Source organism: Epinephelus lanceolatus, chromosome 21 (assembly GCF_041903045.1).
Source record: "Epinephelus lanceolatus isolate andai-2023 chromosome 21, ASM4190304v1, whole genome shotgun sequence".
Taxonomy (NCBI): domain Eukaryota; kingdom Metazoa; phylum Chordata; class Actinopteri; order Perciformes; family Serranidae; genus Epinephelus; species Epinephelus lanceolatus.
In genome coordinates this window covers 38,022,902-38,037,397 of record NC_135754.1, presented here as the reverse complement: position 1 = coordinate 38,037,397, position 14,496 = coordinate 38,022,902, and the positions used below count along the sequence as shown (strand labels likewise).

The following is a 14,496-nucleotide window of genomic DNA, read 5'->3' as shown; positions in this document are numbered from 1 at the left end:
TATTATTGGTATTGAACAGTTAAATCTCATTCCACTATATTACATTGGAGAGAAGGCAGACATCTCTACGGCCAATACCTCCAACACTAACAAAAAAAACAATCTAGACTGATATATAGTCTGACAGGGAAGAGGAAAATATGTCCTTTTGATTTAGGGGTGAACTGTCCCTTTAATTAAACACCAGTTGGATATATCAAAATATATTCACACACAAAACAATAATAATTTTGATTTTATTTTAATAAAAGATAATAATCGTGGTTGTGGGTACATCTTCCGATACAAAACAGATTTTCACCAACATAAAATGAACATTCATGCACAGTCATTCGCTCAAGTGCACAGACGGACAGACCTTCAGAGAAACCAAACCCGCCTCGGAGCAACCTGAGACAACAGTGTTATCTAACACACACTCACATAACCTCACACCCCATTGTTTTACTATTGCAACAGTGTTTGCAGAGCAACAGTCAGTCTGCAGCTATTTTCATCCATAAATAACTCCATTAATAGTTAGTCACCTTTGTGTATGTGCCGTGGAGTCAAATAAAGTAAGAAAACTGTACAAAGAAGACGTAATAAACAACATGTTCGAAGGGTTACGTACATTCACTGATACATAAATCATTCATTGATACATGAATTAATACAGTATGCAAAGGTAACATGTCAGGTTGGATTTCACTTGAGGAGAATCCATACAAACACAGTGCAGACTGTGTGTCCATGTGTCTGTATATGTGGCAAAGCTTTCCCATTAAACGTTTATCACCTCTCTCTTTCAGTCTCCATGTCGCCTCCACTGACTGGATCAGGGCTTAATAACAGGACATGGAGCATCATAATATCTTCACTGTGTATTTATCCTGTTAATAAACAGAAATAAAAACATTATGCATGACTGTACACTGATATAAAATATGTATAATGACATCAACATGAGTCTTCAGGCCTCCAGCTCTAAAATCCAGTCTTGTTGTATCACAACTTGACACTAGATGGCGCCATTTAGACAGTTAAAAAGGCTCTGAGGTAAATGTACACAGGTGTGCTCAGTTATTCTGGCTCATCAGATCTCTGCTCAGGTTGAAGTTGGGTTGCACCATGCTGACAGTTTGGTCAAAGACCCTGAGCCACACTGTGACAGTTGCAACAAGAGAATGAGTAAAGTTGGGAAGATGTCGAACATGCCTGCACAGTCCTCAGCAGAAATCTAATCAGACAAATTAAAGGGAAAAATCTATGTGCGCTGCAGGAGCTCTCAAAGTTCATAAATATTACTCCTATGGTCTACAACAGTCCAGGAATATTAGTCAGAACTTCCAGATCCAAAAACTAGACTGCTAAAAGTCAAATTTGTGGCGTCATAGTGTGTGAAGTCTGAAACTGCTCTACAGACAATGAACTGTAAAGATGTTCTAGATCAGTGGTTCCCAACTGGTGGGTTACGGTCCAAAAGTGGGTCGTGGGCCTACTCTGAATGGACCACATGACTCGCAAACGTGTCAAGTTTGTAAAAAAAAAAGCCCACTTTATTTTTAAGTACAACTGACAAATGGAGACAGCAAACTAGCTCGACGACATGGTCAAATGCAAATATGATGCTGGAAATACTAAACTGCGTGAACCTTAAACCAATGACTGCGCAGAAATCTGGACATCATGGCTGGACCAGTTGGGAACCACTGTTCTAGATGACACTGAGAGCACTCAGGGGAACGCTCTGAGTACATGGAAACATTTTCTGTTTCAGAACTGAGAACGAGACGACAGAATAATGATCATTTGGGTATAAAAAGGGAAACAAACATTCTGTGGGTCATATCGGCATTCTTCCAAAAAGCCACGCCCGTGTACATCTCGCCAAAAGTGGCTTTGACTCGAAACTGATCATGTAGCCCATTTCACAGGAAATACCGAGATATACATATCGTGTATAGCCATTCAGCCTGAAAATACCAAGATATGAATTTTTGTGCATATGGCCCAGCCCTACTTCTCTGGTTTCAGGCTTTGACAGAGAGTCGTTCATGTTCACAAATACTGATTGAACTTTCCTGGGTCATGGAAATAACATATTAGAGTTCTTAATTTAGGTGGTGTTCCCCTTTAAAGTCTACAGTTAGACACATCTCAGTAAAAAACACTATTGAGATAGTGCCACCTTTCATGGCACTATCTCAATAGGAAACATGGAGATGTCCTGATAGAAAACAACTGCTTTTTGTGGCACAAACCATGTTGGAAACAGCAATGGGTCGCTAACACCTATGTTTGGTGGTCTGTCTCACCAAGATGTCACACCACCCCCTCCTTCTCCAGATGACAAAGTCAGCTAATAAACTGCGCCACTTTGGAAACGTTAATCTGATACGTATGAAACGTACGAATGTCAAGTATCTTTAGTTTTCATGAACAATGCTGACATTTTCTTCTGGTGACTGGGCTGGAAAAACAGATTCCTACCATCTCACAGTATACGTCATCGTATCGCCCAACCCAAGGTGCTAATGAACAATAGACCCATTCAATATGTTAACATGCACAGTGAAGTGGAGCTACAGTCCCAGCTGGACGAGGACATCTAACTGGCCTACTGTCCTTGTCCCAGTATACAAGCACGGGAGGGAAATCCATTTATTGAGCCAAGTATGTGCGACTCCTCTACGATAGGTGGAGATATGCCCCCTTTCAGCTTGTTAGTATTGGACCTTTTTCCTGTTGACCTATTACGTCACAGACCAAACAATGGACAAACAAGTTAGCTACGGTTAGCTAGCAGCTAACTGCTACCATGGTGGACAACTTTACAGCTCTGTACATTTGGTCCGTCCAAAAAGTCACGGCTCTGGATGTAGATTTCTCCATGTTGTTACCGGCTTCTTCTTCTCTTACACATTTAATGCTATTGGACTTCCGGGTCAAAGCCCGGGGCGGAAACCGTGGAGCATGGTCAAGATTCAGGGTCAACAATACGTCTCTTAACTGACGTCTCTTATCCACAGTAAATGTCATCTGAACAATATGCTGATGCAGAAACAGAACCTTCTAAGAGTCAACAAAGGTTTATCTGCTGACAGAGTGGTGCTTCCCATTTGAAACAAAACATGGGTCACTTCATACTAACCTTCAGAGCTCAGTGTCATCAATGGCCTCTGGCTCATCTATGGTGTCCAGACGTCTCTTACAGGCATCCAGGAGTTTCTTCCTGGGGCCCAGAGGGATGTGAATGCTGGTGAGGTCCTGATCCGAACAAAGCAGCAGAGCCTCCAGGTCGATCTTCTCCCTCCTGAAAATCGTCATGAACTCACTGAGGCTTTGAGACGCCAGGAAGGTTTCCAGAGGACTGTTCTCTGGCTCCAAGTCCTCATCCAGTCCAATATCAGCCTCCTCCCATGGCAGCTCCTGAAGGTTTCTCTCCTGCAGGCTCAAGGCGCTGCCAATACTGTCCTCATCAAAGCTGGGCGAATGTCGAGGCAGATGTCCTCGTAGACGAACATTAGGCGCCCGGCCCACAGGTTCACTCCCTGCCACACTCCCTCCATCCCGCGCCCCGGTCCCAAACATGCCTCCACTCATATAGTTCCTCCTGAACACCATGGTGCCGAGCCCGGGTCGGGTGAACAGGGAGTCACGTCCGGAGTCGGCGCTGATCTCTGAATACGCAGCCTCGTGGAGGCCCGGGTCGCTCATGGCACGGGAGACAGTGTCAGCGTCGTCATCATTGTCACGGGGGAACATGTCGCGGATGTTGAGGCGTGACCGCTCCCTAGGATTAGCATATGTGCCCTGTTTGAGGAACATGACATCGTTGCCGAGCTGCAGGCCGGACAGAGAGCGCACGCTTTTCCGTCCGTCCTCGTAGATCTTAAACGTTCCATCGCCCTGCTTCTTCTTCTCCAGCTTCTTCTGGATCTTGGCCTTGCCCTTGGCTGTGGACTGCAGCGTGGCCTGATGGGAAAGTACAGACATTAACAATCAAAAGACTCCATTCAGACCACTGAATGAATAAACCCACGTCAATTTAAACAATCACTTTTGTTACGACTCAAATAGTCAAAGTTTGTCCCCTTTTCAAGCAGCCCTCAGCAGACAGTAGACGGTTTCTTTCATTCGTCTTTCTTAAAAGCTGAAACATAATCCTAGAGGTTTAAAGTCATATTTGTAGTAAAACAGTGAAGTGCCAGAGCAGATGAGATCCCCACTAAGATAAGAGTGCTGGTTGAAAATCTGCAAGGTTTTAAGGAGAGGGACAAGAGAGTGAAGAGTTCCTCAGTGTTTTTTGGAAAGGGTGGTGTTCACCCACAGCTGAGGGCCCTCTGTCTGCCTTCCTCCAGTGTCCTCACACCCCTGAATCTGGAGCTGTGGACTCTATTTTCTGCTCTCTGCACGTAGGGCCTGACTTGCTGCGTGCCACAGCAGCAGGCTGGCAGCAAATCATTGGGCCTGACATCTGGTCGCCTGCGGTCGTCATGTGAAAGCGGGCGTGGTTTCATCTAAAGTGGGCTGGAGAAACAGTAGCCAGAAACATGACTCCAAAAATACTGCTAATGTTGCTGAGTTTCCACTGGATGTAAACAGGCAACTGTTTTTATAACGTGTCCGTCATTAGAAAATAAAAAATATTAATATTGTGTTTACAGGTTGTTCTGCTGTCCCCAAGTGGCCAAAAAAGAGTAAATACTGGTTTAAAACTGAAAGGAGGTGCTTGTTGAATGCTAATAAAATAATTTTTTCATCATCATTTCTTCATCATTTAGCAGCATCTAAACATCTCTTGTGTGCCACTTGAGCAACTACAGTGGCTGACACACAAATGCAAATTGCCCTATCTTGAGCCAGTGTTTGATTTGTCCGCTCTGGGCTACTGTAGAATCATAATATGTAGATATAAACAGCTCATTCTAAGGTAACGAGAACACAATGATTCTTATATTCAGGTGATAATAAACTAATGAAAACATTATTATTACATCTAATTTCTGCCGACAGATGACTCTAAGCCCAACACACTAGACCTTTGACACAAAGTCAAACAACAACCACCTGTGAGTATGGCATGTTGGAGGTGACGGTGTTGAACTTGCGGCTCAGCGTGCTGCTGCTGGTGTAGCTGGAGAAGCTGATAGCATCAAGGTTGTCTAAAGCTGCCGCCTCCTTCAGGAACTTCCTCTCCATATGTTCACGGTGCTTCTTCTGGAGCTTCGCGCAGTCTTTGATCCGGCGCTCCGCCGCACGAAACGCCCGGTCCTTGAGTTTGCCGACCAGCTTCGGGTTGAGGGTGATCTGCTTGGCAGCGATGGAGTCCAGGTAGCGGACACAGTCCATGTGTCCCTTGGTGGCGGCCATGTCCAGCGGTGTGTGGTAGTCATTGTCCAGACACCACACGTTGGCACCGAAAGCCACCAGGAAGGACAGGCAGTTGTGGTGGCCGTTGGCAGCTGCCAGGTGAAGCGGCGTGTTGCCCCAGATGTCACACCTGTCCGGGTCACCTCTGGAAGACATATGGAGACAAGACGCCATGTTGGATCTCTGCATCACTGGATTCACACATACAGTATGATTTCTGTTACTGACACCAGCGTTTAAACCAATTTACTTTATTCACACTTACATGGTCAGAAATACGTGAACACGTGTATTCACGTGTGGACTTTTAATGTCTTAGTTCTTTCCTTTAAGATTCAGCAGCAGCTAGACAGGAGTGGGGAAAAAAATCGATACAGCATAGTATCGTGATATTTTGCCTGATGATATTGTGTCAACACATGGATGGCAAGTATCAATCTTTTAATATACATCACTAATTGTGCACACACACATTTTAATACATCTTTCGGTACCAGAATAATAAAATCAGTTGCTTCTTCGGTTCACTAGATGGTGGTTTTCCTGGTGAGGTCAGCAGAGGGCTCAGTCTGCGGCATATGGCAGGAAGTCGGTGTTTAAATCAAACCTGTGGACTTATTTTGGAGTCACATGTGATTTACAAGCAGTGTCATATGAGAATAAAATACTTTGAGGATACTGTGAACACAAGGGCTCACCTCACACACCACCATCCAGAGATAGTGTTAGCCGCTGACGGCCAAGCTAACGCTAACACTGGACACACTTAGCTCGACAAAACTACCATCCAACTGTGAAAGGGCGAAGAAAATACCACAGTCCATCACCTACTTCCTGTGCAAAGATCTGCGTCCATACAGCGCTTTTGTTACACGCTAAAAACACTCCGTCAAAGCTTCTGGGATTTTTTCTGTGACCCTTTGTATCACTCGGTGTCCCCCCTGTCAATTTGGGTTTATTTGCAGGTCCGTGAACGCAGTCCACGCAGAACTCGTCATGAGTTTTTTCCCCCGCAGCAGCAATTTGTGGAATTTGAGTCACAGGTGGATAATTGATCAGCTGATCTGATCTAGGGCTGCAACTAACCATTATTTTCACTGTTGACTAATCTGTCGATTATTTCTTCGATTAGTCGACGAATCATTTTATGGAAAAATGTGTTAAAATTTTGAAAAATGTCGGTCTGTCTCTCCCAAACCCCAAAATTACGTCATGTATTGTCTTGTTTCGTGCTCACCTCAAAGGGTTTTAGTTCACCGTCATGGAAGAGTGTGTAAAGCTGCCAATATCTGAACGTAAGAAGCTGCAATAAGAGTATTCTGGGTACTTTTATAGTACTTTGCTATGAAAAATGACTCAAACCGATTAGTCGACTACTAAAATAGTCACCGATTGTGTTAATAGTCGATCTGTCATCGATTAGTCGACTAATCGTTGCAGCCCTAATCTGATCAGAGCTGATCAGATCAGATCGAAGAATCGGAGGAGCAGCTGCTGCAGAGGTGAGTGAAAACAAATGTTTGGAACCAGCGCAATAAAGGGTTAAGTGTCACTTTCACTGTGCCTTGTGTTCTGCTGCTCCATCTGTGCCAGAGAACATTCTGCGCCCCCAGAGTGTGGTGCAGTGAATAATTGAACAGTCTGTATATTACATCAGCACTTCTAATAAACGGTTCAGCTCCAAAAACAGAAAATCAAAATGTGGCGCCAGATGTCCATATCATGGCAGGCTGCCACAGATAAATGAACCTGTGGGGAACTCTGAGATGAATCAGTGATGAAGAAATCATCATTCATAGTCAGTGCATCATGACTGCGTTTGCAGACTTCTTCTATCCCTGTCAAACGGCAGTAATCTTAGCTGACAGCGAGCACCAGCTGTTGGAGGGTAAAAATTTAACTACTGCTTAGTCGTCAGTATCAGATACGCATTATAGAAATATTAAATATACCCTCATGCAACAGTTTGTAAGACATCTTACAACTGGTTAGGTTTAGCAAAAGAAACATAGTTGGGTGTTGTGACGGCGTGGCGTGACGTTACGTACATATGTTACTTAAAATAACTCTTGGCTGACTTTTGGTTTCAAACAGTCTCCTGAGTCAAAGTCCTGTGTTTCTTTGACCCATCCACCACCATCGCTGCCCTGCTGTGGACTTCACCACTCTCTATACTGCGTCACCTGACTCCCTCTTTTGCTCCCATCATATGAAGCAGCACAACCTGCGGTGCACAGGTCACATGATCACAGCGTTCTGGATCAGGATTACATGAGTTATATAGAAGAACCCTAACTTTATTTGTCTGTTGAGGGGAAATGTAACTTTTTTACTCTGTTGTTATTTCGTACACATTACACACACACACAAAAGCCAAAAATCCAAAATCCAAAAAATCCTCATACACACAAAACCAGGACAGGCACTTGAACTTGTGATGCTTTGGTTCCCAATCCCTCCCTTCTGCCGCCTCTAGACAAACAAGTGAATAAGCACAACCTGAGATAAAACTGGTATCAGCAGAAAACTACCCAGAATGCTGTGCAAACAATAATGACAACAAACACTAGACTTTGGCTTTTGATAACAGATTGATTACAGTCCACCGTCACACCTGCAGCCTGCTGACTCATCCACACTTTGTCAACAAGCATAAGCTGTGTTTGTGTTGGACCTCATCCTCTCCTCCGTCCCTCCTCGTCCTGTCTTCTCTCCACCCACACGGCCGGGCCGCGGCTGAGCGCTGATCAATAATTGAAACGCTGCAGGTTAAACATGACAGAGGTGACTCTGCATTATTCATCCCACACACCAGCAGCCTTTTTCTGCAGACACCCAGCGACACTGTCACCACACACCGCAGGGTCACCACCTTTATCAGCTCCGACCCTGATTTCAGCTCCTGTCTGCAAACCTGGCAGCGACGCGTACGAACATCTCATCTGATATCAGGACAAACAGTGCACGGTTTATTTTTGTGTCCAGAGCATCATGTTTTACTCTCATATCCTGTCAGCTGAAGGAGCAATCAACCAGATCGTGTTCCAGAGTTACAGGCACAAAATGTGTCACTGTAGTGACACGAAGGACGAATCACTCCAAACTGTCTCAGAGAGAAACTTGACCATCGGCGGCTCTGCCAGCAGCTCGGACTCACAGATGACACACACCTAAACAGCCACCTGTTTACTAGCAACACGTATGACTGGGTGTCAACACTTCTGAAAACAGAAAACTCAGGTTCTCATTTCCAGCCTCAGGAGGCCTCTGGACCTCCCGTCCTGTTTATATTACCTCCAAGTTCCTGTCCAGCACAGATAACACATTCGCCCAGAGACCAACCACCACTGTTGGAATACAATCCTGTGGTGTAGATGTGTCAGTCAGTCTCTCCACACCACTTTGGTCCAGACTGAAATATCACAACAACTGCTGAATTATTTGGCATCAACATTTGTGTGGACATTTATGGTCCCCAGAGGGAAGGCTTACTGACTTTGGTGATCCTCTGACGTTTCCTCTAGCGCCATCATCAGGTCAAAATTTTATTCTGTCCTCTCACCATACATTTTATGACGAGCCGCAGCCTCTAAGGAAAAAATAATAATTCAAATGCAGAAGTGCCAAAAACTGTAGTTTCCTAAACCTAACTAGTAGGCATGCTGATTGATTAGATATCATACGAACCGTTACATGAGGATACACTGACATTAGCTACAGTGGTTTGTTTCTTCTTGTGTATTAGGAGAAAAACACAGAAGGTTGTTGAATCCTCAAAAATATTCAGTCTGCTGCAGCGAAAAGGATTTTTAACCCGTCTCTCAAGTTGTTTCCACAGACGAAATAGACAGAAATAACGGACGTAGCCACAGTGACGTCACACACTGGTTTGTGTACTCTTGTTTTAAAGCCTTTAGTTCAGCATTTTGACCGTCGCCATCTTGGGTTTTTGGAGCCAGAGGTGACCATGTTTGGACAAGAGGGTGGATCTGACTGAGAGGCAGAGGACGCTAGCCAGGCTGTAAACATGTTTATTTCTGCTGTAACGTTGGGCATTTTAATACGGAGACTCCGAGAGCGAGTCAGTCCCCACAGACCCCCTATTACATGTTCAAATACGCACAAACATGTTTAGCACCACATGTCCAAGGTGAAGCTATGTGGCACCGACCCTGATATAAGCATACAGTGATGGACCCTGGTCCATATGTTCTGGCTGTGCCCCCTTCCACTCCCTGTCTAGACCCTGTTGTTGCTCCTGTTTGGCACCACTGGTGGAGATGACCCCGACCTGACCCCTGCTGAGCACTGTACAGTGACTTCTGCTCTGCTCTTGGCCAGATGCGCCATCTTGCTCAAATGGGAGGCGGCTGCCCCGCCCACATCTGGCCAGTGGTGTCGAGACGCAATGTCCTGACTAAAATAAGAGATGCTGGGCTTCTCTGCACAGTGGGACCTTTTCTGATTCATTTTAATAACACCAAAACAACATCAGCTCTCAATGCGCTCTAATTCAGCCCTTAACATAGAAAAGTAGAATCTGGCTCCACGGAGGTCGCCACTGTGCACATTGAATCTCAAAAGAAATATTGCATATTGCAGTGGAGCTAGAGAGTGACAGGGGGAGAAACGCAGCAAAGGGACGCAGGTTGGGATCAAACCAGCTGCTGCAAAGGACTCTGTCTACATGTGGTGGACACTCTAGACGCTGAGCTAAAGGCCGCCACATATTTGACCTTTTTCTGGATTAACAAGTTTACTAGTCCGTACCCATTGAGTGCACAGTAGCCCACGTACAGTTTCACATGGTGTGTGTTTGGGATACAGGTCATAGGAAATTGCAGATTAAATAGTCAACTGAACCCATTAAGAAGAGCAATGTATTCAGACAGAGTTGGTCCACAGGGGGAGCCACAGCGATCGGTCGCATTTTAGCCATTTTGAAGCATTTTTCTGTTGTTATAGCGCCACCCAGTTGCCAATTAGAGTTAAATTTCTCCAGTCACCTTGAGGCGTCCTGTTCTACATATCTACCAAGTTTAGTAAAAATCCATATGGCGGTTAGGCCTAGATAAGAAATGAGCTCTCTAGCGCCCCCATTTTGTTTGATGGGGTCAATAATGGAGGGGTCCCCTCAGATTATGTGTGGTCATATGTCTACAAAGTTGCGTGGTGATGGGTGAAACCCTTGAGATGTTATACACCTTTATGTGATGAGCCACGCCCTCCGCAATATTCATTGCCTTATAGAAGCTCAGTTTTAGTAAGTTTTCCAACTTTTGCCAAGAGGGAACTTTAGATATTGGTCCCTAGATTATGTTCACCCAGTTTCATGCAGATCGCTCAAACTTCCTAGGAAGAGATCCATTTGAAGTGTTTTTCAAAAAATTCAAAATGGCGGAAAATCTACATAAGCGGAAGTTATGGGTTCTTGAGGCAAATGTGTTCCTCATGAGGAGAGGCATCTCTGTGCAAAGTTTCATGTCTCTACCACATACGGGGCATGAGATATGCCCATTCAAAGTTTGACATTTCAATGGGTTGCTATAGCGCCCCCCTTTGGCCAATTGATGTAATATTGCTTCATTGGCATCCTCCCATGACCCTCTACCACTGTGCCACATTTCACATGGATTGACCAAGTCAGTGAGGAGAAAAACGTGGAACACACACACACACACACAGTTTTTTTCTCCTGAGTGAATTTATTACACTTCTGTTCTTGTGTACAGCGATCAGCAGTTAGCACCATCTGATGACAGCTGGTGGGCTGTTTGATATTAAAGATCTGAAACAAAAATTTCAACAAATTCAATACTTTAATTTTGTAGTTATTTAAGTTTTTTTTTCATTACTACAGTTAATAATAAATGACCTGTTTTAGCTCATATTGTGCCGTAGTGGCAGAAATTAAATTAAATAAACATGTTGCCTTTGAGGACCCTGGGATTATTGGCCTTTGGGACATTTGCCTATTTTGTCAAAGTGGTAATCAGCCTCACAAGTTAACTACCTACAGTTGGTATGTTCACTCAGTCGTTAATCATATATTTACTAATTTATTCATGAATTTCTGAACTCTTATATTGTATTTTTTACAGGACTACTACGTCTGCTGCTTGAGAAGTTTGTTTTATTTTGTTACATACATTTCAAAATTTTTTAAAATCAGAAAAGTCACTGAGAAAAAATAAAACACTTGCTGTTAAATTAATCTCAGAGCTGCTCGTTACCTTTTGCTGTGAACTCTGATCTGCAGCTCGGCTTCAGTCGTCAACCTTTGCTTCATATCGGCTCTGAGCTGCACCCTCCAGGGTCTGATGTAGGAGGAATATACTCTATCCATCACTGTGACCTTTCCTGTGTGTGCCGTCGCGCCGCAGCATCAAACTCAAACTGCGTCCACTTCACTGCTCGCCTTATAAACCTGCCACCGTGACACACTGCTCTGCACCCTGCTGTTAGAGAGCAGGCACTAAATATCAGGCTGCTCTGTGTCCTAAACTGCAGACAAAAGACTTCTCGATACATCAGCTACGACTTATCTCAGCAGAATATAGACTTACTCCTGAAGCCTTTCATAATTATCTCAGTTTTCTCTTTCATATACGCAGCGTGCACGAGACTCTCAGAGCTCAGATCGTATCGTTGAGTTTACAAAGGCTTCTATACTGTGTATCTGTAGCTGCAGCAGCTCTGCTCTATGTAACGGATTAGCCTGAGCCTCATGTGTGAGATTAAATATAACGTTATCATGCTTCACTCATTTTACTCCCTATGGTGTGTGTTTATGTGTGTGTGTGTGTGTGTGTGTGCATGTGTTTATCCTGCTGTGTGACCTTTCTCTGTAATCAGGCTGTTAAATGTAGCTGCAGCACTGATTACATCAGAGGTGGAGGCAGCTGCAGTGTTTTTATATCCATGCTAATACGAGCAGACACACATCAGTGAGGTGAAGTTATTATACAGCCGACAATATACACGTAGAGGCCACTTTATTAGGTACACCTTGCTGGTACCAGGTTGGACCCCCTTTTTAATTCTTGGTGTCACAGATTCAACAAGGTGCTGGAAACATTCCTCAGAGATGTTGGTCCATATTGACATGATGACATCACACAGTTGATCCATGCTGAGAATCTCCCGTTCCAGCACATCCCAAAGGTGCTCTATTGGACTGAGATCTGGTGACTGTGGAGGCCATTGGAGTACAGTGAACTCATTGTCATGTTTGAGATGATGTGAGCTTTGTGACATGGTGCGTTATCCTGCTGGAAGTAGCCATCAGAAGATGGGTACACTGTGGTCATAAAGGGATGGACACGCTCAGCAACAATACTCAGGTAGGCTGTGGTGTTTTGATGCCAGAGGTCATCTGACCTCTGGCATCAACAAGGCATTTTGGCTCACTGGATATTTTCTCTTTTTGGGACCATCCTCTGTAAACCCTAGAGATGGTTGTGCTGAAAATCCCAGTAAATACTCAGACCAGCCCGTCTGGCACCAACAACCATGCCACGTTCAAAGTCACTTCAATCACCTTTCTTCATCATTCTGATGCTCCGTGTGAACTTCAGCAGCTCGTCTTCACCATGTCTACATGACTGAATAGTTATATTAGTTGACGAGCAGTTGAACAGGTGTACCTAATAAAGTGACCGGTGAGTGTATACAGTGTATAGACCCCTGGTCACGGCCACTGTAGGTAATGTTTGTCTTTGTGAAGCTGAAGGATTTAATAAGTTCCCATCAGTAATAAGGGACTTCATTATTTATGAGGAGGTGGTGCAAAAACAAGCAGAGGAATGTCAAATATTTTTTTAAGCATTGGGGGATGTGTGTTTTATTTTGGGTTAGGGGAGGAGCACACGACTTTAATGTATTTTTTTAAAAAAATATTTCACTGGTGATTTTTAAAAAGAAATATGGCGACTAAATCTGAGTTTAAAATAGTTACATTTAATCAAAATCAGGGTTTTATTTTGAGCTCCAGAATTTTCCATTTTATTGTTTCAAACATTAAAGGGAAAGTTTTAAAAATCAAACAGCTAATCTATGGTGGAGGGAGGGTCGTGCATTTCCTGTCACTTCAGGAGGCTGAAGGAAAAATATCTGTAGCTTTGGGGAGGGTCAAAATACAAAAAACAAACAAAATCAAAGAAAAAACAATGCCACACCCCGGCCACCAGCCTCCTCTGATTAATAAAGAACAGTCCCTAACACATGTCAGAACAACAAATACTAAGCATCTGTCTTATTGTAAAATTATATACTTAACATTTTTCTATTTACATAATAATCAGCTGTGACTTAATTATATTTTCTTCATGTATTAGTTTCAGAAGTTTCATATTTTAAGTTTTCTTCTTGAAATAAACGAGATGTTTTTGACTGAAATAAGAAAAATTTACAGTAAAAATTTTACTTTAAACTAAAAAAAAAAAAGTCAGATTACTAGAACAAATGTAACCCAGTGACACCAGAGAGAATAAATCTCCTCCACTGGTTAAATATAAGAAGAGAAGTTAAATTATTTCAGTTATTAAATGACCACCGGCTGTTACCGGATGACTCGACCCGTGGACTCACCCTCTGCCCACGATGAGCCGGAGCGTCTCCAGGTTTCCGTGATAAGCGGCCCATAAGGTCGGTGTCATCCCGTCCTCGTCCGGTGCGTTCAGGTCCTTCCGTGTGGCCTCCCTCAGCACGTCCAGGTAGCCGTCCCGGGCCGCCCGGTGGTACCGGTCGTTCATGGCGGCGCCCTCGGCTTCGGCAGCCCGGCTCACTCTCGGCTCGGTTCCATGAAGGTCCCGGAGATTCTCCTCCGTTATTCAGGCGACTTTCAGTCCGGGACCGAGGCGCGTCCGGGCGGGCTGACGGCCTGCAGAGGCACCGAGCGGGGCGGACAGGACGGTTGCTAGGAGACGAGCACGAGGCGTGCTGGTTGTCAGGAGGGGGCGGGGCTATGATGATGAGCTGGTGCTGTACAGAGACACGAAATATAACATGAAATAAAATAAAATAAAATAAAATAAAATTAAACAGAATAGAATAAAAAAGAATAAAATAAAATGAAATAAGATAAAATACATTACAATAGAATAAAATAAAATAGAACTGAATAATAATAAAATAAAATAG

General features: G+C 44.0%; 1 protein-coding gene across 2 annotated transcripts; it reads right to left on the bottom strand.

Annotated features, from left to right (window-relative positions):
- Positions 1 to 224: 224 nt before the first annotated feature.
- LOC117246847 (pre-mRNA splicing regulator USH1G) lies at positions 225 to 14,430 on the bottom strand. Of its 2 annotated transcripts, none has more exons than XM_033610837.2 (4): positions 13,945 to 14,430; positions 5,053 to 5,500; positions 3,134 to 3,957; positions 225 to 872 (listed from the first exon to the last, which is right to left on the bottom strand). In XM_033610837.2, the coding sequence occupies exons 1-3, from the start codon at positions 14,106 to 14,108 to the stop codon at positions 3,136 to 3,138; spliced, it is 1,434 nt and encodes a 477-aa protein (XP_033466728.1). In that variant the 5' UTR covers positions 14,109 to 14,430; the 3' UTR covers positions 225 to 872; positions 3,134 to 3,135. The 2 variants fall into 2 exon arrangements, with proteins under 2 accessions (XP_033466728.1, XP_078019518.1); XM_078163392.1 differs by lacking the exon at positions 13,945 to 14,430 and adding an exon at positions 5,621 to 8,276.
- Between the last annotated feature and the right edge of the window lie 66 nt (positions 14,431 to 14,496).